At 34.1% G+C, this 22,881-nt stretch overlaps 2 protein-coding genes across 3 annotated transcripts; both read left to right on the forward strand.

The window, feature by feature from the left end:
- Nucleotides 1–1,358: 1,358 nt before the first annotated feature.
- LOC107905809 (glycogen phosphorylase 1) lies at nucleotides 1,359–15,350 on the forward strand. 2 transcript variants are annotated; one of them, XM_016832572.2, is made up of 30 exons: nucleotides 1,359–2,149; nucleotides 2,252–2,366; nucleotides 2,622–2,722; nucleotides 3,136–3,227; nucleotides 3,558–3,693; nucleotides 3,821–3,889; nucleotides 4,049–4,150; nucleotides 4,877–4,975; nucleotides 5,230–5,340; nucleotides 5,684–5,890; nucleotides 6,225–6,332; nucleotides 6,433–6,528; nucleotides 6,657–6,713; nucleotides 6,906–7,052; nucleotides 7,140–7,199; nucleotides 7,301–7,405; nucleotides 7,738–7,899; nucleotides 8,093–8,166; nucleotides 8,590–8,713; nucleotides 9,177–9,268; nucleotides 9,447–9,567; nucleotides 9,657–10,490; nucleotides 10,602–10,729; nucleotides 11,010–11,059; nucleotides 11,206–11,319; nucleotides 12,286–12,354; nucleotides 12,479–12,532; nucleotides 12,738–12,893; nucleotides 13,763–13,843; nucleotides 13,928–15,350. In XM_016832572.2, exons 1-22 carry the CDS (start codon nucleotides 1,481–1,483, stop codon nucleotides 9,807–9,809), a joined length of 3,000 nt encoding a protein of 999 aa, XP_016688061.1. In that variant the 5' UTR covers nucleotides 1,359–1,480; the 3' UTR covers nucleotides 9,810–10,490; nucleotides 10,602–10,729; nucleotides 11,010–11,059; nucleotides 11,206–11,319; nucleotides 12,286–12,354; nucleotides 12,479–12,532; nucleotides 12,738–12,893; nucleotides 13,763–13,843; nucleotides 13,928–15,350. The 2 variants fall into 2 exon arrangements, with proteins under 2 accessions (XP_016688061.1, XP_016688062.1); XM_016832573.2 differs by lacking the exon at nucleotides 5,230–5,340.
- Nucleotides 15,351–19,136: 3,786 nt separating this feature from the next.
- On the forward strand, nucleotides 19,137–20,282 carry LOC107905808 (protein E6-like). The gene has a single exon (NM_001326962.2). The coding sequence runs from the start codon at nucleotides 19,344–19,346 to the stop codon at nucleotides 20,067–20,069; it is 726 nt and encodes a 241-aa protein (NP_001313891.1). The 5' UTR covers nucleotides 19,137–19,343; the 3' UTR covers nucleotides 20,070–20,282.
- Nucleotides 20,283–22,881: the final 2,599 nt, after the last annotated feature.

Consider the following 22,881-nt stretch of genomic DNA (forward strand, 5'->3'; position numbering starts at 1 on the left):
ATAGTGCCATTGTTTAAATGATACGTGAATAAATGATGGAAATGTATTACATATAGCAAGTGATGACAATTGAGTATTGTGTGATTTTAAATGTTCAATTGTGTTTAACATTTTATTATACATATTTTATTGTTTTATTTTTTTTTAAAAATTGGATTATAGAAATACCACTGAGTTTTTACTCAGCGTACGGTTTTGTTTTCCGTGCGCAGGTTAAGTACTTAAGTTTGATCGCTGATTCAGCATCCAACAATGATCCCGAACTCAAATATGGTGATGTTTATTTCTTTGTGTCGGCATGTACCTAGAGTGTCTAAATATTAGTTATTTTGTAGTTTGATTGTAAATGAAGTTATAAGATCTATTTTGGAGAGTTTATAATTTGGATTAAAATGATGCTTTAATGACTTGTTTTGATGATATAAAATATTTGAGATTTCTATCTGTTTGATCTATAATCTCCGGTAATGTTCCATAACCCAATTCCGACGAGAGATACAGGTTGAGGGTGTTACAGTTGACATTAGACCACTAATTGATTAATTGGGTTGATAAGAGGAATAGTGCCAGAATCATATATGGGTCAGTGGCTTCAATGGTTACACCAAATGGTGATTGAAATTGGAGTTTATTGGAAAATGCTTTACCATGTAATATTTTGCTTAAATTAGCAATAATGCTTTCGCCGGACAAGGGGGCAATGTGGATTATTTGGCTTGGAGATAGGATGCTAATAGGAGATTCACTGTCAAATTGACCTACTCAATGGCGTCAAATAATTTAATGGAAGGGTGCAAGAATGGTGGAAACCAGTATGGTATTTTAGAGAACCCTAAAGAATTCGAATTTTCTTAAAATTAATGTGCTTGAATAAATTGTTAACAAACAATGAAAGGAAGAAAAAGCATATGATCATTGAGGTGTGATGTGTGCAAAATCAATTTATTTTCTAATATAATATTAGATATAGATGCAATATCTATAAAAGAAACTATATATTAAATTTTATGTTCATATAAAAAATAAATATGATAAGAACATAGGCCTAAAAATTAATATATAATAAATTATAAAACAATTTACTACATTTATTATTAGTATTTAACAACAATGAAGGTAAAAAGAAATTACTTAATTAATCTCTCGTACTAATAGCATCCTTGAATTTAGTGCGTCGTGATTATGGGACAAATCCATCCATCTTGGATTGGATAACCCCCCCCCCCCCAACACATCAACAAAATTTGTTGGAAAAAGATAAAATGAAAAGTGGGCATGGCATGCAGTGCACGTGATATTTAAAATGTTAAATTTACTAACGTGGCGTATATTTAAACTAGATCTCACGGTTATCAACTCACCTCGTTTTCGCTTCCTACCATTTTTATTACATTTTCACGAATCTGTAATTTTAACTAATTTTCCTCCAGCTTCTTCAATGATTATGTAAAAGCCTGCAAAATCTCAGTTGTCCAGTACAATGGCTACCCTCTCCTTTTCTCCCCTCAAACCAAACACGTTATTTTCTTCTTTTCTGTTCCCTTCTAAAAACTTATCCTCCCGACCAATTATCTATACTCTTCCTCATCGAAACACTCCTCCACTCACTTTCTCTGCTGCCAAACGCCCTCCCGCCGCATCCGCAACCAATTCATCCTCTTCCGTTACCGTCGAAACCGTCTCTCCTGAAAATGACGCCAACTCAACCGTTTTCGTCATCCGTGCGCGTAACCGTACCGGTCTCCTTCAAGTTATCACGCGCGTCTTCAATATCCTCGGTCTTAGCGTCGAGAAGGCCACCGTAGATTTTGAAGAAGACTATTTTGTCATGACGTTCTTCGTAACCGATTCCCGCGGCAACAAGATCGATGATCAGAAGAGCTTGGAAAGTATCAACAAGGCCTTGATCGACGCAATCGACGGTGACGATGATGCCGCCTTGTCTGTGGCTCCGCCAGATAGAGGGGTCGTGGTAAGGAAGCCTCGGTTGGATTTTGGGGAGAGGAAAGGCCAAGCTGAAAGGATGCTTGGATTGATGGATGTTTTCTTGAAGAACGACCCGATCAGCTTACAAAAGGATATTTTACATCACGTTGAGTACACGGTGGCTCGATCGCGATTTAGTTTCGATGATTTTGAAGCTTATCAAGTAAGATTAAAGTTTCGTTGTTGGGTTGAGAACGAATTTTGACTTCCTTTTTAAAAATTTGGCGGGAATGTATAGTATAACTTAAGTGCGATTGTTTAACAGGCTTTGGCGCACAGCGTAAGAGATCGGTTGATTGAACGTTGGCATGATACTCTGATACATTTCAAGAAGGAAGACCCAAAGCGAGTTTACTTTCTTTCGCTTGAGTTTCTTATGGGTATACTTTCTTACCGTTATGAGCCTTATAATGTTTGCTCTAATTAAAATGATGGATAAGTTTAAGAGCTCTCGAGAAGTTTGGTTATGCTTTCTGTTACTCTCCTAGCACCTATAGTTTATCAAATCTAGAGGATCTGACTTTGGTTTCTATTACAAGTAGAACTAGTTTTTGAATTCACATGTTATTCTGGATTTTCTTCAGTGCTTTAAATATCATTCATGCTAAACAACTGTATGCAATTTATATTTTCAGGGCGTTCGTTGTCAAATATTGTCATCAACCTTGGAATTCGCGACCAATTTGCAGATGCTTTAAGCCAGCTTGGTTTTGATTTTGAAGTTTTAGCTGAACAGGTTAACTTGACATTCGATTTTCTTCTGTCCTCCTTTATTGTCCTAATCTTAGATTATTATTATTAGCATATCACGATCCGGAAAAGTAATTGTTTGTTTGCGAGGAGAATTGAATACATCAAGTATATTTATTGGAGATCATGTTGTGTGGTAGTCGGAGATTTGAAACTAGGTGAATCCAATGGATGGCCATATTCTTGGGAACCTAGAGCCACAAAACTGTATGATGTTAAGGTGTGCTCGTCCTTTCGAAACAGCCTCTCCTTGGAATTAGAGCTCGAGGGAGATCTCTGTTTGAACAAGTTAAAACTGAATTCTTAATCATGTTGGAAGAAAGCTTTTCTTATATATATATTGTACACTCAGATAATTATTTACTTTCCTCTTTATCTTATTCATTATGATATTCTAAGGAAGGAGATGCTTGCCTGGGTAATGGAGGCCTTGCTCGTCTTTCAGCATGTCAAATGGATTCTCTAGCAACTTTGGACTACCCTGCAGTGGGGTATGCCTCTATTCTATATTTTTCTTGTAAGATTTGTGGAAGCATTTCAAGTTAAAAGTAATACATATAAGTCTTCCATTAAGTAGGGGTACTGAATCATTATCCATACTGGCTTTGAAACCAAAATGGATTATGGACCGTGAAGTTGACTGCTTATCTTCTAATTAGTATTAGCTTATTTATAATCTATGCTAGTTTTCCTTTTTCAAAATCATTTAGCGAATTCTTGCATCAAAATCATGTCATTTAGTTCATGCATAACTTGTATATCCTCAAACGAGTATTGGCTTTTATGTTTAATAATCTAATTCTAGGGGATTGTTTCTGCAGCTATGGATTACGCTACCAGTATGGGTTGTTCCGTCAAGTTATAGTGGATGGATTTCAACATGAACAGCCTGATTATTGGTTAAATTTTGGAAACCCTTGGGAGATTGAGCGAGTTCACATAACATATCCTGTAAAGGTTTGTAAGCACTTAGATGTGTTCAATTATCTGTGGGAATATTGGATGTTTGACTTTATCTTTCTATTTTTTTGCAATTCTGTATTGTTTACTAAACTTCTGTTCACTATGTTTTTGGATGGTAAAGTTCTATGGGACGGTCACAGATGAATTTTTGAATGGAGAGAAATGTAAAGTTTGGGTTCCTGGAGAAATGGTAAGGCTGTAATTCTTTTCATAAATTGAAGCCTAGACATTTGCATAAAACTCTTTACCCATTATTTATACTCATGGGCGATGCATGATTTAAATGAGTGCTAAATTTAAGTGAATGTGGTTGGCTTTTTTTAGCTTAGCAATATCTTCATATTCGTAGGTTGAAGCTGTGGCATATGACAATCCAATACCTGGTTATGGAACAAGGAATACCATTAATCTTCGCCTTTGGGCTGCGAAACCAAGTGATCAACATGATATGGTAATTTCGACAAAGTCCAATCAGTTATGCATGAGTTCTATGCACACTTAGGTGGATTAAACTAAAGTACGAAGATCTGGCACATAAAACTAATTCTTATGATCTAGATTCGCTAGAAATGCTATAGTTGGACTGAGCTAACAATGCTGATTTGGTAGCTTAAAACATAGTCATATATGCAATCATGTGTTTTTTTCTGTACGGATCTCTTCTATATCCTACCCATCAAGCTCTGCTTAGACAGCGAGGGATTTGGAAATCTTTTTGAATAATTTCTTTCAATTGTTTTGGCTTAATTGTTTTGAAACATGCTTAATCCAACTGAAGTGATATCAGTTATTTGCTGTTTCAATGTGCTTGTTTCTTTTATCTTTCTTTTATTTTTTTTTTCTTTATTTCACTATTTGCATTTTGGAGAATTATATTTTGGTGAGAGCTTATGTTAGTAAGGTTAGCATCTATCCTGTCTTGTATAGTCTTTGAGGCAGGTATTTGATGTCGGTTCTAGAAAGATTTGTTAATTAGTAAGAATTTTGTATATTTCAGATATTTTGTTACTTTTAGTTTTAGAGACTTTAATTTTTTGTAGGTGTTATTTTGGAAAATTCTTTAAGATTCTGATTTTTGGTTTTGTATGATATTTATTGCCATACATGCTTATGGATTCTTGTTAGTATGCGACCTTGTTATGTCTCAAATTCTTGGGTTTGGAGCATGGCAATGCAGGAGTCTTTTAACACTGGGGATTATGTTGATGCTGTAGTCAATAGACAGAGGGCAGAAAGTATTAGTAGCATACTATACCCCGACGATCGTTCTTATCAGGTGTGATTGCTTTTCCTTAACTTGATTGGTTACATCAAGATTAGAGTCTGCCTCATCAATTTTTTCATGCTTCGTCTTCTAAAGTTTTTACTGCAATTGTTTGATTTATGGGAAATTAAAGGTACTTAGTCGGAGATTATTAATGTTGCATTCACTGAAAACTTGGTTGAAATGTTTGCTAGGGGTTGAACAAATATGTTTCTTTGTCTTTCTGTAGATCTACATTCATATTTCTTTTTGGTGGTTTCTTTCAGGGTAAAGAATTGCGGTTGAAACAGCAATATTTCTTTGTATCCGCGTCAGTACAAGACATCTTCAGAAGATTCAAAGACACTCATAAAAAATTTGATGAGTTTCCAGAGAAGGTTCTTAGCTGCATGTTTCATGTGTCTATTAGTGCAGAAGCATATGTAGAGACACCTCAAATCGGATTAGTTTGTACTGATCTGATCATGTAGTGAGGTGACATGCCTTGGTTCTACCCTCCTGAATCTTGTGTAACATAGCTGTTCTCAAGGTTCTCTCAGGTTCTCAATGTCACATCCTTAACAATTGATTTGCTTTCAGATGATGGCAGTTGTGAGATTTGAGTGAGGAATCTTTCTCTATACTGAGAAGGATTTCTTTCCACTTTTATTATCATCCCTAGGTTGAGTGCTGACTGCTGCTTGACTCCTGTTCTGTCAACTCCAATTGCATTTTATATAGGTTGCACTGCAGCTGAATGACACTCATCCATCTCTTGCAATAGCTGAGGTGATGAGAGTGCTTCTGGATGAAGAGCATTTAAGCTGGCATAGAGCATGGGACATCATATGCAAAATATTTTCGTTCACAACTCATACTGTATCACCTGAAGGACTGGAGAAAATTCCTGTGGATCTACTGGGCAACCTTCTCCCTCGACATTTGCAGGTGTGTTTTGTTTGAATTTTGCAATGTACTTTCTTCTTTGATAAAGTTTACCCGTTTCTTTGAATTACTTTATGTGATTGAAAGCCTAAGTAATTCTACTGGACAAGATTCATCTTACAATATTCTTTCATTTATATCTGATGTCATATGGTATAAGCTTCATCTTAATAATTTTCTTAACTACAGCATCGTGCCTCCAAGGTACAGAAGCATGCATGTGGTTAATTATTATTTTCCGCATAACTCTTTCATGTATTACCATTTAGATTGTAATTTATTAGTTTGATTGGTTGTCAACTTGTTTCGTACTATTTTAGAAAATTGCTCTTTTCAGATTATATATGACATAAACTTCAACTTTGTGGAAGAGTTAAAGAAGATGATTGGTTTAGATTATGATCGGCTGACCAGGATGTCAATTGTTGAGGAAGGTGCTGTGAAGGTATATATCTCAAATTTTATGGGTTTCTAAAATTTATATTGTGTTGATGGATTGCTAGAATGTTATGAAAATTGAAGTCCATAACCATCCCTTTTGTCAGAATATTCGAATGGCAAATCTATCAGTTATTTGTTCTCATACCGTGAATGGTGTCTCCAGATTACATTCAGAGTTGTTGAGAACAAAATTATTCAAGGTAAAACTTATATTTGTTTTTTCCTGCTTAAACGTTGCCTTTCCTTGTAACAAGTTTGAAATAGAACTCAGCTTCGATGAATGTCTTTAATTAGTTGATCTTAGTTGTTGTCTATTAATGCTTTTCAGGACTTTTATGACCTATGGCCGCACAAGTTTCAATACAAAACTAATGGGGTGACACAGGTTTAAAATAAGTTACAGTTTTTTCAGTACATTAACTTACTGATAGGTTAAGTTGTTTCCTACCTGTAAATAAATTTTAGACTTGTTACTGTGATGCTGTGATGCATCTTGCCCTGATAACTAAAAGTACGCGAATAATTTAAATTCACCTGCTGTGTAGTTATTTTGATCTCTTAATATTTGGTTTCTCAGCGTCGCTGGATTGTTGTTAGCAATCCTAGTTTATGCGCTCTTATCTCAAAATGGCTTGGAACAGAAGCTTGGATCCGTGATATTGACCTTTTAATAGGCTTGAGAGACTATGCAACTAATGCTGAATTGCATCAAGAATGGAAGATGGTACTTTCATAGTTGGCATGCTTCACCTTTGAAACAAAACATATCATTGGCTATCTCATTCATTTATTGTTAACTATTATCTCATAGGTTAAGAAGGTCAACAAAATAAGGCTTGCCGAGTACATTGAAGCGATGAGTGGTTTGAAGGTTTTGAAGAAAGCTATAGTTTTTGCACCTACATTTCTTTTTCCATTTTTAAGGAGCTCTGAAATGATGTAATGTTGGTGTGCATTATTTGTAATGGGCAGGTCAGCTTGGATGCAATGTTTGATGTGCAGACAAAGCGAATACATGAATATAAGCGGCAGTTGCTTAATATACTTGGCATTATCCATAGATATGATTGCATCAAGGTTAACACCATCTTTGGCTGAAAGAGCCATGAAAACTTGTGGAATTTATCAAATGCTTCTTTTTATATGCGCCTTTTTGAATTGTCCGTGTAGCAAACTAACAACATAGGTTTAAGTTATTACCATCCTGTTGCTGGATGTTTGCAAGACCAACAATTCCTTACTCATTGTAATATGAGTTGATTAACCATTTCCTTAACCATCATCTTTTTGGCTTTGCATAAAGATGTTTAAGTATTAGAAATTGTACATATTTTCGAACATTGTAAAATAAGTTAAAAGAATGTGTAACTCAGAGGTATCTTTGCTCATGCTATTCTCATTTGGTGCAGAATATGGACAAGAATGATAGGAAAAAAGTTGTACCACGGGTCTGCATAATTGGAGGAAAAGCTGCTCCAGGATATGAAATTGCAAAGAAGATTATAAAACTCTGTCATGTTGTGGCTGAAAGAATCAACAATGATAATGATATTGGAGATCTTTTAAAGTTGGTAAGCTAGTATTTATTTTATCTAGAAGTTCAATGGAACTCTGAAGCGTGTATTGTTTACTCAGAAGGGTGAGTAATTTACCCTTAAAACAGATATAATCAGCAACCATGATGATGAATTAAAGCTGCAAGGACCTTTATATTTGTCTTCTAATAACAAATCTGTCTTTCTAAGTCATTAAGTATTATTGCAGGTCTTTATCCCTGATTACAATGTTTCTGTTGCTGAGATGGTAATACCAGGGGCTGACCTTTCTCAACATCTAAGGTAGTATGCATAAGTTTTGCACATTAGATGATATTATCAATTTCGTTAGCAGTTACATTATGTTTTGTAGTGATTGCTGATTGGGATTTTTCTGTGTTTTTCTGTGGTCAACTATTGGCTTCACTTATATAGATAGATCTATTTGTCACTCTAAAGTTGTATGCCTCCATTTTACCATTAATTTGGGTCGAAATATTTTGGAATCTTTTAGTATTAATTGTCATTAAGCTTATGTATGAGCAGTTCAGAATCACTAGGTTGATGGAATAATATAATATAATATAATATAATATCCAGGTGATTAATTGGGGCAGAATTAGTCTCTCCACATTCTGAGCCCCGTTTTCCAGAATTAAAAAAAAAACCCTGCTTCCACTCAACTTGTCTACTTCTGATGTATACTTCTTTTACTTTCTGATCCAGCACTGCAGGACATGAGGCATCAGGAACTGGCAGCATGAAATTCTTGATGAACGGATGTTTACTTTTAGCCACAGCAGACGGTTCTACAATTGAAATGGTTGAAGAAATAGGTCAGGATAACATGGTAAGTGCTAAATCAACAGTCATACAAATGAATCAAGGTAAAAGTACCATGAAGTCCTCTGTATTAGGGGTCAGATTGTATTTTACCTCCTCTACTCAAGAAATGAGCAAATTAGTCACTCTACATTAGATCAAAGAGCAAACTGGTCCTTTTATAGAAAATTTCATCCATTTTTGCTGTTAAAAGTTGGTCTCTGTACGTTAGCATGAGGTACACATGGCATGTCACATGTCACTGTCTAGTTATTTCATCAATCATGCCAGTTTTTAATAGTACAAAAGAATGAAATTTTTAATAGAAAGGACCAATTTGCTCTTTAATCTAATGTATAGGGACTGGTTTGCCTATTTTTTTAGTAGAGGAGGCGAAATGCAATCCAACTCTTAGTACAAGAGCCTCCATGGTACTTTTACAATGAATTAACAATATTAGTTGGAGTAGATTTTGATAACATTTCTTTCAGTTCCTGTTTGGAGCAAAAGCGCATGAAGTTGTTGCATTGCGCAAGAAAGGACCCACTCTTAAAGTTCCTCTTCAGTTTTCGCGTGTTGTAAGGTATTATACCCCTTCATTCTACGTAATGTATAGCTTTATCAGTACGTTGCATCTTAGTTTCTCTGTAAAGGAGAGTATATGTATCCTTGCTTTTCTTATACAGAGGTAGAGTTGATTTAGATATTATTGGTTTAAATTTCAAGTGATTTGAGTGGCATTGTGTAACTATTATATGTAGGATGATCCGAGATGGTCATTTTGGATTTGAAGACTATTTCAAATCTTTGTGCGACAAGATAGAGGGCACGAGTGACTATTTTCTTCTTGGTGCCGATTTTATGAGCTATCTAGAGGCCCAGGTAAATAGTTGGTTTTCCATCAGTTAGAAATAAGAATGCCTTGTAAAAGGGAATTGCATTTTAATTGTGGACTGTGTTGAGATGAACAGGCAGCCGCCGATAAAGCGTTCGTTGATGAAGAGAGATGGACAAAAATGAGTATACTTAGCGCAGCTGGCTCTGGGAGATTTAGCAGTGATAGGACAATCCAAGAGTATGCTGAAAACACTTGGGACATTCAACCTTGCAGATGTCCCTTTTGATTTGGGAAGTGAGAGCTACTCGAAATAGAATGAAGCTCTCGCAATGTCATGTGCGGGGCTTCTGTATTTATTAATAAAATAAAACGAATTGAATCGAATAAAATTACAATGAATAATAACAATGTTTCTAAAACTAATAATAGAAAATAATCAAAGCATTCAAAAATATTTGAGTTGGAGCTTGACATAAATATTTGACCTTATAAATGTTTATTTAAAAAAATTCAGACGGAAACCTATTGCAGACTTTTTTGCCCATTTCAAACAATTTTGATTTTGGACGAATTATAATAATTTCTTCTCTTTTCCTTTACCAGAAAGATATACCTTGTCTTTTTCGTAAATAGAATTAACTTTATTCAACTGATTTTTGTTTGGTTGTTCATACTTCATGAAATAACAATTTTCTCCTGGATTCTACAAGCTTCGATTACCCGCCACTATTTCTGTTTACTTCTTCCGAGAAGAAAAAAGGAGGAAAGATAGAAAAAAAAAAAGGTTGTTTAGAAGAGGCAGTAATGGCGGTTAATATGATTCTCCTTCCCTCCATTTTCAGTTTTTTCTTCTTCCTCTTCTTCTTCTTCTTCTTCTTGTCACTCACATCTCAAGATGAACAAAGTAACAACCACAATCTCTTGATCCTTGAATTGCGCGACTCGAAGCTCAAGATCTCTCGTTTGGGTAAAATTTCTTTTTTATTTCTTCATTGATAAATAAATACCTTACTTAGAGTTTCCAAACAAACACTGATCTTAACCTCGATTCCTTGACTATTGTAAAATATGGATGCAGAATCTGTTCTTGAAGAAAGAATTCAAAACCTTAATGCTAAAACCCTTTCTGTTAAGGAACACGGGAAATCCCTCGAGGACATGGCAAACAAGAGCACTTATCTGCAGTCTGCTCTATTTGATCTTAAGGTTCAATTCTTTCCTAAGAAGCTTTGCTTTTGTTTTTAGCTTTGTTTTCATTTGTATGTTACTCGGGTTTATTTGGATTGAATGTCTTCTCCCTATTGATGTCTCAAAATGAAAAAAAAAAAGGGGGGGGCTGCTTTTGAAAGCAGAAAATTGAATTGTGGTACGGTTTATTCACTTAGTAATCTTGTTCCAAAAATACATAGCATATTGACATGTGATTTTGCAATTTCTAAATGTATATAGCATATTGACATGTTATTTTGCAATTTCTAAATTGTAGGATTATTCATTTCTTGCTGATGAAAAAAGCTTAACGCTCTGGAAGAGGAGGTTCGTTTTAAATGCTTCTATAAATATAATCGCTCTTTCAAACTTTTTTTCGTCCTATTTGATTCCTTGTCATGGTTGTACGGGTGAGTGGCAAGAAATATTTGCTTTAGTGCAATTCAACTTAGTACCAGGCTTCATGATCCTAGGTACACGGCCTTTGGGCTGTTTCGAGAAAGAACAATTTTGATCTTCATGTTTTAGAGTTGAAAGCACAGGACGCCGAGGATAGACTGGAAGCTGTTACTTCATAAGTTGGAAAGGTTAGCATTTACATTCGTTAATTTTGTTTCTGTATAGAGACTCTGCTTGTAAATGATGAGGGCTTCGTCTTTGTTTTTTTTTTTTGGGGGTACAATTATAATATGAGGTGAACCCTAAACCCTGGGGTGTCAACAAGAGAGCATCAATCACTGCTCCAAGGGGATGTTGGTGAGGGGTTTTTCTTGTTTGTCATACACCATGACCATCTAATGCTGAATGACTAAGCATTTCTTCATATTATAACGTTATATAATCTATAATAAACTTTAATGCCTCGTTTAGTTATCTAGTGTATTAACACAAGGAAAAGCTTACTACATAAGTATTAAAGTAGTTTTCCATAACATATAGTGTATATTTAAACTTGAAATTAGAAAGATAAGTAGAACTCTAGTAAAAAATAGGACCTCTTCAAAATAAGAAAAAAAAATTCTTTCTCATTGCTCAAAACAAGTTGTGCTAGTGGTTAAAAATTACCATCTGAAGTTAGTTTGTTTGTAACTCATGTACTAAGACATGAAGAAATAATATTCCTACCGAACCTAGCATAAGAGTTTCATCAATAACTGCAAGAATGCTTTAAGCACCTATTTGCTGCTGTTCCAATTATTGAAGTTTGTGTTGCCTCATTTCTAGATTTAAATATCCTTGTTGGGTTGGGAGAGGTTTTGTTGGGTTGGTCATCAGGTATTATGCTTTAGGTACCAGTCACTGGCTCAACGCTAAGCTGTATTTCTTTAAATGGAAGAGAAATATTATATCCTCATATTCTTTCTAAGTTGTTAATGAAAATGACCATATTTTATCAGAACTCTTTCTTGGTTATTTGAACTTTCTTTTGATTGTTGATGTGTAAAAGGCTTGAAAACTTGTTTATTCCCTATTGGTTTTATTATCTCTTGATATAACTAATATTGAAATAATTTGTATTTTACTCACTCAAAGTCCCATTCCCTTGCATTTAGATGGCAGAAGTTGTTACAGAACAATGGGTTCAAATTCAACATCTTGAGCAGGCACTTCAAATTGCTAAAGTATGGTCTTAGGCCCTAATGATATCAGTTATTTGTTAAACTCAGGGAAATTTGAAAGAAAATGAAGATAAAGGTTTTTCTCATTATAATTATCCTTTATTTGCATCATTTCTTTGTGTTACAGATGAGGGCATTGCAAGCTCAAAAGCAAAGGAATATGAAATGCACATTCTTGAAGGTAAGATAATAAGTTGACAGTCTTTCAGACCTCTTCTTTTCCTCAGTCTCTGTCCCTTTAAATTACTGTAAATTTTATCTTTGTATATCAAAGCATCAGCAACAGTTATAACTTTTATAGTTCCTTTTAGTTAAGGCAAAAATACTTTGTCATATGCTCGTGTTTCATGTTAGTCATAAGATAATCTAATCTTGTATGTGAATAGTTCATAGATGGCATTTCTGGAAGACATCTCCCGAAGCCGTTCAAGGCCTTGGATTCTTATTCATTGGGAAAAGGACCTATCATAAGATACTACGTGTCTTAAGCTCTGCAACAATTGAAAAGATTTTACTCAGCAATTAGAAGGTTTCACCCTGAGGTATGTTTGATACTGCATGACTTTCTAGATTCTTGTCTGAAAAATAATGGTGTCACTCTTGAAGGTCTTCACATGTCAAAACTTACTTGACATTACCTTTGTGAAGTTTCCATTAAAAAAAAGTGGTCAAGAAACATTTGAATTTCAGTATTGCGCTTGCCTCTATCAACACCTCTTCCACTCTCCTTAGCAATTTGACACAGAAGACTGTAAGATATAATGGCTTCAAGATTGCAGAATCTCTTTCTTTTACTAAGTTCTGAAACTTATTATGGAAACTTTTGGTCTTTTCCAACCTAAAAAATGGAAAATCGGTGGGTTGATCGGTCATGTAAATAAGACCGAGTATTCGTGGAATTATAGTTCTATCAGCCAAGAAGAGTATATTATGAACCTTAAACTATGTACCTACATAGACTTTGAACCTTAATTGGCCCGTTATCAGATGTGAATGTTGCCTTGAATGATATTAACCATACTTAACTTTTATTCCCGAGGCACTGAAATTGCTTGTAAGAGAAGGATAATAATTGTCTTGCACTTTCAACTTGAAATTCTCTGCGTACAATCATCTCTGTTGGATGTATGCAGACATGAATTCTGCAATCTTGTGCTTTAGTTCAGAATATTATTTAGTAACAATTCAATTTCCTCCAATGCACAGAATTTGGCCTGCTTTACAATTGAAGGAGTTAAATTAGCAGCATGTTAAATTTCTTCCATCTGTCTCCTTTGTGCTCATCAGAGGTTCCAGTTTACAAGTTAATATGCATTAGTTTTAGAAAATATTGGCCAAGTACAAAGAAGTATATCCCTTCCCTAGGAACCTCTGGCTTTCCAAGAAATAAATGTTTTCTGTTTGTTTGCAGTTGCAAGCTTTCATCAAATAGGAGATGCAAAGAAATGAACTTACTGCTGCTTTTGTCAATGATGAACTGGTATTCTTTCTGGTATGTTCTTGAGTACCAGCTGCCATCTTCTGTACATGAAGATTTACTTGAATTGCTGGTATAATTCATTTTATGGTATTTCAGGCTTCTGCTTTCATTACCTTCCCTATACTGGGTTCTTGGATGCTGCTTTTAACATAGTTCAGCTAGGTGAAGAAATCTTCTTTTAGGGGGTAGTGTCTTACCCTGAAATAGTAGGTGACATCCAAGCTGTTGCACTTTGTTTTCTCTGATCTCTTTTACAGATTGGTTTTTGATATTAAAAGGTGAAAGAAGAGTTAGACACATTACTGCGTACAGCACCGGGTCATTTTGTTGCCAATGAGTCAATTTTACATGGAAGTATTCCAGGGTCCAGATCAATACAGTATGATATTCATTGACCCAAATGTTGATTTTTGAGGCTTAAGATATTTGCATCTATTTGTAGCCTAATCAAAATTGGAGTCGATCATTGAATTGATTGTGTACAAAGATACGCAGACATTTACACACTGGGAGCGTTTCACGTCCATGACAATTTTAGTCATTTTCTTTAAAAAAAATGTTGGGATTTGAATTTTAAATCTTTTTTTCTTAAAAAGTTGGTTTCGGTAACGCCGTTGATGAAACTAAAGAACAGCCGTGGCATCCATGAGTGAAGATTAACTATTAAAGAAAAACAAATGAGGAAAGTGGTGAGGAGGAATCCCAGATTTTTGTTAAAAGAAAAAGGAAAACGTGAATTCATTCATGATTCATCATCTCTCTGTAGTCGGTCATCATGAAATCAACGTAAAGAAAGGCAAATGGCAGGCGATATGGCAATTCCTTGATGAAGGTATTTCAAGCCTTGCAAAAAAACAAAAACCCTTCCTTTGTTTCTTTTTCTTTTTTTTGTCTCCTTCCGAAGTCACAAGGCTAATCCATAATTGAGACTGAAAAAAGCAAAAATGGAAGAGTCGACATGAGAGCAAAAGCTCCAGGCTCTAACCCACATCCTAACAAGCCCCACAACCTCACCGCCTCTCCACTCTCAACTCTTCATCTCCACACAAATACCATGTTTCCTCAACTGGGATTTCCCTCCAATTCTCTGCAATAAACCCAACTCCCATACCTTCCCTTCTCTCCACCTGAAATGGGGAATCTCTCTTTTCCTCAAAAGGGTCTCAAGATTGGGTGTCCCCGAAACTTCCTGGAGGCCCAAGTGCCCTTACTATCAGCCCCCACCACTGATTCTGGCCAAGGGAGTGGATGAAGCACAATGGGTCGATGCGCAAAAGCGAGAGTATGTTAGGAAGAGGCTGAGAAGGAAACGCCTAGAAAGCCATGTCCACCCTTTAATTCCGATTTTGATTCCCGATTTATTATTGTTCTCCCTGCTCTGGTTCAATCCATTTCATCTTAATGATTCCTGACAATTTTCCTTGTCTCAGAATTGTGTAATAATAAGTACATAACTCTTATGTCTTATCACTTCTCTTGTCAACGTTGGATCATTTTATTTACTTTGGTCGATTTCGGATTTCTTTCTCGGTAGCACTGTTGTTTGCCTTATCAAAATCTCTACTCTCAGAAATTTTTCTTTCTTTTATAGAAGATGATGATGATGATGATGATGATGATGAAAAGGGGCTTAAATGGAGGCCCCAAGTAAATTAATTAGAAGCTACAACATCATAAAGCAAAATCAGTAATAAAGAGTTCTGATTCACTTTGCTTAATATAGAATTTACCTTTGCCAGTTAAGCCCGCCTGTAATTTTGGTTAACGTCTAAACATGCATTTATTTATTTATTTACAACTTACCTCATTAATTTTCTCCCCATGTATAACCCACCAAACTCCAACTGCACTACCTGAAACTCTTTATTCGGTTTAGTTAAATCTGGCCTCCACTTTACCACAACATAGTGGGGCTGGCCATCGCCTCCACTTTATTCAATACATTCAGCTTCTAGAATTCCAAAAACAATACATCATGATTTGTTTATTATGTTACTTCAATTTTTTTTCCCCTTTTCGTCTAGTCTTGTTTTATATTAGCAGTGTTGATCGTTGATAAAGGTTGAAGTTTCGGATTTTAATGTTTGAGTTTAAGTTCTACCATCTATAATTGCAATACGGGTCTCTCTTACCTTGTGTATATGCGGTGTGTTTTATCTAATTATTTTTAGATTTTACTATGTTTTTGTTCAGTTCTTCATCTATTATGAATTGCATCAGTTGAATTTTACGTTATAATTTATTGAACATATATTTATTTTTGTCTTCTAATTGTACAATTTTTATACCAGTGAATTTTTTTTAAAAAAATCATGTGATTATGGAATATACGACATATATTTATGAAATTTTAAGAAAAGAAAAAAAGAAATGTTAAGTATACACCATTTTCAGTCACATTAGAATCCTGTTAATACATTATTTCTACGGCTTCTACATCACTAAACTGATGATCACATTGGATACTACCTTTTCTTTTCTTTTTGACTTAATAGTATTAATGGTTTTCGAGTTTGGCAAACATTTTTTTTCAAAATTGGGTAGGATTCGATGGCCAGATTGATACAATCTTTGTACGGCCGAAACGCTTCCCTACCGTTAATCAACCAACCAAACTTCACTTAATCCAAGGAAAAGAAGAAAAGCAAAAAGTAAAAGCCAAAAGAAAAATTATTCAATTGATTGGTCAAACACTAACGTTGACAATAAACTTTTTTTTTTTAACTCTCTACCATTGATCTTTTATTCCACCCCTTCCTTACAGCTTTTTGTTGTTGTTGTTTTCTAAAACAGAACCTCATAATATCAGACATATTGGGACTCTGAAAATTCAACCTTCAGGGAGAAAAAATCCTTCTTGTTTCCATTATGTTTATTTTGTTATAGATGGAGGCATCGGTGCTTGAGTTGTGAATGCATAAGCATGAACCATAAAGTTCAATCAAGATATGAGGAGAATCTTCTTTTTCCTTTATCTTTGCTTTTCTGTTTTTCCTTTGTTGATGGCGCCAAACGTAGTCTTAAAGTATATTAGATACATCTGGTGACCAACATTCAATTACAATAAAGAGTATAGATAGATACATCAATACTATCCAGCCCTCTTTCATGATGATGTTGCAAGTTTTGCACTCCACCCCCATATTATTATGAAGAGGAGAAATTCCTGTTAGTTGAGCTTTATTTTCTAAGAAATGACTTCTAACATTAATAAATTTGAATCATGATATATTTATAGCTATTTCTCTTACTCTCTCGTATTATAGCTTTCTTTATATGCTAAAACAGGAGATGAGTAGGAAGAAACAATTTTTGTTAAAAGACGTGAAGTTGTCTTAAGATTGACAAGGCAGTTAGATGCATTTAAATTGGTATTTAAGGATATGTCTGTATATAACTAGAACTAATTAAGATTACAATACACTGCAAAATGATTCCACCTTTTTTTTTGGGGGGTTCTCTCTTTTATATGATCAAATACAATGTTGATATGAACAAGGTTTTGCAGTTGTAGAAAATCGTGGAGGACTTTTTTTTTACAAAAAAGAAAGATAAAATTCATAAAAAAATGTGAAGTTAAGCATATTTAGCGACGGGTGGGGTATGGGGTGGTTTGCTAACATGGAATGCGCATGGCAGATTGGCACTTTAAAGAAGGGATGGGGCCGAGGGGGCGGGAGTTGTTAAATCCTCGGGGTAGAAAAAGGTAAGTAAGCGTGTCCCTGGCATTAGACAAGGAGTAGAGGGGGCAGCACATGCACAGCATAACTATATCTCTTTATTTTATGTCCCACTCCACTCCCCCTCATCTCTGCCGCAACATTAAGTACCATATGCATCCTTACTATTCATAATGGTTTTTTGTTGGGTTGATGTTACAAAATTACAATTTTACTATAGATGTATTTATAATATTTAAGATTTTTTTAAGTAGGAGTTTAATCTTTGGTGGTGATGTTGATTTTAGATATATTCCCCACCCGCAAGTAGATATCATACATTCTAATATAATTAAAAATGGTATAATTAAAATATTTTTAATATTTTTAATATTATTTTTATATTTTTTGAATTTTTAAATTTTAAAAAATTAATTAAATTTTGATGCGTCATCTACATGTATGCAACGGCGAAGCTTAAAAAATATTAATTTTTTTCATTCGTGATTTGACAAAAAAAAGTAAGTTTAAAGGCTAAAAAAGCATAAATTTAAATAAATAGCTAAAATAATTTTTTTACAAAGTTAGAGAGCTAAATAAATTATTATTTTATTTAAAAATATTTTTTTAATAAATTATTAATTTAGTCACATAATCTAATATAATTTAATTCAAACCCGTTGGTTCCATCAACAAATTGATCTGCATGAGACTTAAGGGTTAGAATTTGGTGTGTAACTCTTTTTCCTCCTAATTTTTACTTTTAAAAAGAAATTGCAATACAATTTTTTTATTATAGAATTCTCCAATTTTTATTTATTTATTTGATCAGGAAGCTTTATTGACACTGCTTTTATTTTTCCATCAATCCAATTTAAGAGACAATTCACTTTTTATAATTAACAAAAAACAAAAAGAAAATAAAAGAAATTACTTTTTCCTTTTTCGTGTTCGATACAAGATAGATGAAATATGGAAAATAAAATGCAATGAAAATATATTATTAGTGATATATCACCTCCATTATGTAGGGGAAAGAAATAAAAATAATATTAATTTATGATACTTTCATAATGTGGTTAAAAATAATTATCTAGTATTTTTTTGTAAAAAAAAAGAAAGTTGATATCTATGCTACTAATGAAGTTTCTTAGTGAGTTTGTTACTAATCATATTCGAATTTTAAAAATTGTGAATTTTTAAAAAATAAGTTATTTATATAACTAGTAATATACTATTTTGACTCTTTTTTTATCCGAGTTAATGTTAGTTATCTCGTGATACCAATTCAATAAAACACTTTATTTATATTAAATTAATATAGCATACTGGGTGAGAAGTAAAACTATTTAACAAATATATTCTTAAAAATACTAAAGGAGGTTTTGGTTGAATAGCAAAATATAAATATTACAAATTATAAAAATGTAGGTTCAATATTTTTACTATTTTTCTATATAAAATGATAACCTTATAAAAGTAGTTTGTGGTTGATGGACTAATTTTTTAAAAAGAATTAATATTAGTAAAGATATATATGGTACTAAACATAAGGAAATAGGGGAAAACGTATCATATTTGTAGTGGGAGAATGGGATCATTACAAGGAAAAATGAAATACATATCCTTAACAACAAACATAAAAGAAAGCGTCTTTTGATAAAGTTGTTATTGGTGTAATGTGAAGGGACCACAATCATCACCATTCACCACTTGCTCCTAATTGAGTTGAAATCTTTTTACAACATAGAAAACTAGAACATCTCCCTTTCTTGCTTCCTATATATAGATTTTGTATCATCGCAATTCCACATCACACACGCAAGCAAAGCAAAGCATTAGCAACCATAGCCATGGCTTCCTCACCAAAACTCTTCTCTATGTCTATCCTCTTCCTTTTTGCCCTCTTCTCCATGCAAATCCATGCTAGAGAGTACTTCAGCAAATTCCCAAGAGTTAACACCAATGAGAAAGAGACAACAACCAGAGAGCAAGAGCACGAGACCTTCGTTCCCCAGACCACCCAAAAGCCAGAAGAGCAAGAGCCAAGGTTCATCCCTGAAACCCAAAATGGTTATGGCCTTTACGGCCACGAGTCAGGCTCAGGCTCAGGCTCAGGCTCAAGCCGGCCCAGTTTCACCACCAAAGAAACCTATGAACCCTATGTCACCCCTGTTAGATTCCACCCTGATGAACCCTATAACAGCATCCCCGAATCCTCCAACAATAAAGACACTTACTACTACAACAAGAATGCCTACAAGTCCACTAAGCAGCAAAACTTGGGCGAGGCCATTTTCACCGAGAAAGGATGGAGCACCAAGGAAAACCAGAACAACAACTACTACAACGGCAACATTAATGGCGAGAAGCAAGGCATGAGCGATACTAGGTACTTGGAGAATGGAAAGTACTACTATGACGTCAAGAGTGAGAACAGCTATTATCCAAACCAGCTCGACAACTCAAGAGGAGTTGCTTCCAGGAACGAGTTCGATGAGAATCGTTACAACAACATGGGAAGGTACCACCAGAACCAAGAGGAGTTCGAGGAAAGCGAGGAAGAGTTCGAACCCTGATCACCTGTCGTACAGTATTTCTACATTTGATGTGTGATTTGTGAAGAACATCAAACAAAACAAGCACTGGCTTTAATATGATGATAAGTATTATGGTAATTAATTAATTGGCAAAAACAACAATGAAGCTAAAATTTTATTTATTGAGCCTTGCGGTTACTTTCTTGTGATGATCTTTTTTATTTTCTAATTATATATAGTTTCCTTCGCTTTGAAATGCTAAAGGTTTGAGAGAGTTATGTTCTTTTTCTCTTCCTCTTTCTTTTTTAACTTTATCAAACAATTTTTGAATAAAAATGTGAGTATATTGTAACACTAGTTGTCTATATTCCCCTACCGAAAAAATCTACTTAAAAGAGCAGTAAAAAACGCAAAGAGAAAATGAAAATCAAATACAACAATTCTTTAGCTTTTCTATACATGAACATTAATGATGTTCCATGCATACAAGGACAATAATCATGACAGCCTCATTAAACTATTTCGAAATGATTGGATCTTTTCATGATCTTGTTTTGTAGTCGATGATCCCCCTTCACCAAACCATGCACGCGTATATAAAAGAACCTAATTAATTAAAAAGTTAAATTTGAACAAGTTAGGGAGGTCTTGTTGGTGAAAACATAGAGCCGATAGGATTGGAACAATGATTATATATGGCGTCTCGTATGCATCTAGCTCATAGATCATATGCATAAAAACGAGTTTTCAACAGTCATAACCCCAACAAAAGTGTGTAGCTTGCTAGTTGTGTGCCACTTCCATGTGATGATATAAATGGCCACCTTCTTCATCACTATCTTTGCAAGTGATAGCATCATGTTTTGAGGTCAACAGTTGATCGCACTTCTGAAGATAAATTTTTCTCTAACAATGAATTTTTTTCGTAACTTTTAATTAATTTTTTTCGATGGAATTAATCAACATAGTTTTAATTAGTTCAAATAAATCTGTTGGCTAAATAATAAATTCAATCGTACCAAGTTATAGTTTAGGTTGAGAGTATAGTTTATTTCTTAACCATATCAGGTTCGGAGTACTATTTATTAGTACATTAATTAAGAAAGGTAATCCTAGTCGATCAAGTTAATGGTCAAGAGTTAAGTATGCTGGTTGGTAAACAAGCAGCAACGTAAAATAAGTAGGACCACCTTAGCCATTAAAGTAAAAGCAGGTAATCAATTTTAAATATATAATCAAAAAAATAATAATAAAAGAGAGAGAGGAAAATGATGAATTTCAATTGGATTATCCGTGAATGACGGATAGACTGTGGTTTGTCTCTTCTTCTTTTTCAACTTTATTTGTGTTCTCAAGCTTTAGCCTTTAGAGACCCTCCTTCTTTTTGACTTGTATATACACATATGAACTCAATGAATCCAAAGACTTATCTTGTAGGTGTATATCATCTGTTATGTCAGTGTAGAATGTTTATAATATTATAGATAACTGTTAGGGTTAGTTGGAGACCGGCAAACCCAACTAAATGGGACCGGAGAGGGTGCTCTCCCAGCATAATGTGTGGGTACTGAGTACAGTGTCTTTATTTATATGGAACCCCATTTCAACAAAGGGAAGAATTTATTGACCCCCAAAAATAGGAGCAAAATAATTGTGGGAGTACTCATGATGCTGGGTATTGAATGGTTCTTATTTTTAAAAAAATAATAGCAGTACCGTAACTTTAACAAATAGATAGATAATTACATTCATCAATTCAGGATAGTTCGTGATCAACTCTGAACAATGCATCTCTTACTCTCCAACACTGCCTCTAATCTTTTCAACCCGAAACATTTTTCGAGTGTTGACATGCAAATATTGTAACTAAGTTCCATTGGAGAAAGATAAAGAACAATGGCCCAAATGGCCCCAGGACCTACTAGGATCAGTACCCATCTTTTTTGGGCCTTCAAACATTTTATTTATAAAAGGCTTTTTAAATGTTGATAGACAGTTCACCATAGGGTATATGTCTTTTTTTAGGTGGTGTGATGACGAACATTTATGAATTTTTGTTTATGTGGTATTATTTGATAAATTGAAAAATTAAAGTTAAAATTAAAAAATATTCTATATTTAGAATAATTTTAAAACTTCAAAAGATAATGCAATCAATAACAAAATATGAAAAAAGAAAATTTCAAATTCAGGTCTTTGTCGAGTTTCTACTTTTTACTATTTTCTTGATCTTTCATTGGGGGCAAAAATCATAAAAGCTAATTAATTTGCAAATCACTGTTGATTTTCTTTTTTTTCTTAATCACCAAAATGAAATTCAGAAATTGCGCAGAATTTATCTAATTTTCTTTTAGGATACTGTATTTCAAAAATAAATTATTGAATGTTTGCTAAAGTGATAAAGTAGGTCATTATCTAACACATTGAAAATTCCCAATAGCTTTATTATGTATATTTTTAATGTAAAACTTCCTAGTTTAATTTTAAAATGTAGTTCTATATGAACTTCCAGATTTATGCTTAGTTTTATTTTATTTGTATGTTTTTATTATACATTTTCAGAAAGGCCTAACCAAACTGAATTGTTCCACTTCTTTTATTGTTCTTTTCCCGAATAGTCTGGGAGGATTAAGAATTTTGAGCTATTTAAATATTTAATTAAAATTTTAAAAAATTTCCAGAAACTTGATGAAAATGCAGAAAAAAATTTGAGAGCTATTGACAAAAAGAAATTCCAACATCTTCTAAGGAGCCCCACGTGTCCTTTTCTCCATGCGGGCGGATCAACAATAGGCGGAGTTCAAATCTTTTATATACGTTTCAACATGTAAAACGCCTTTCAATTTCCCAT

This window comes from Gossypium hirsutum, chromosome D05, assembly GCF_007990345.1.
Source record: "Gossypium hirsutum isolate 1008001.06 chromosome D05, Gossypium_hirsutum_v2.1, whole genome shotgun sequence".
NCBI classification, from domain to species: domain Eukaryota; kingdom Viridiplantae; phylum Streptophyta; class Magnoliopsida; order Malvales; family Malvaceae; genus Gossypium; species Gossypium hirsutum.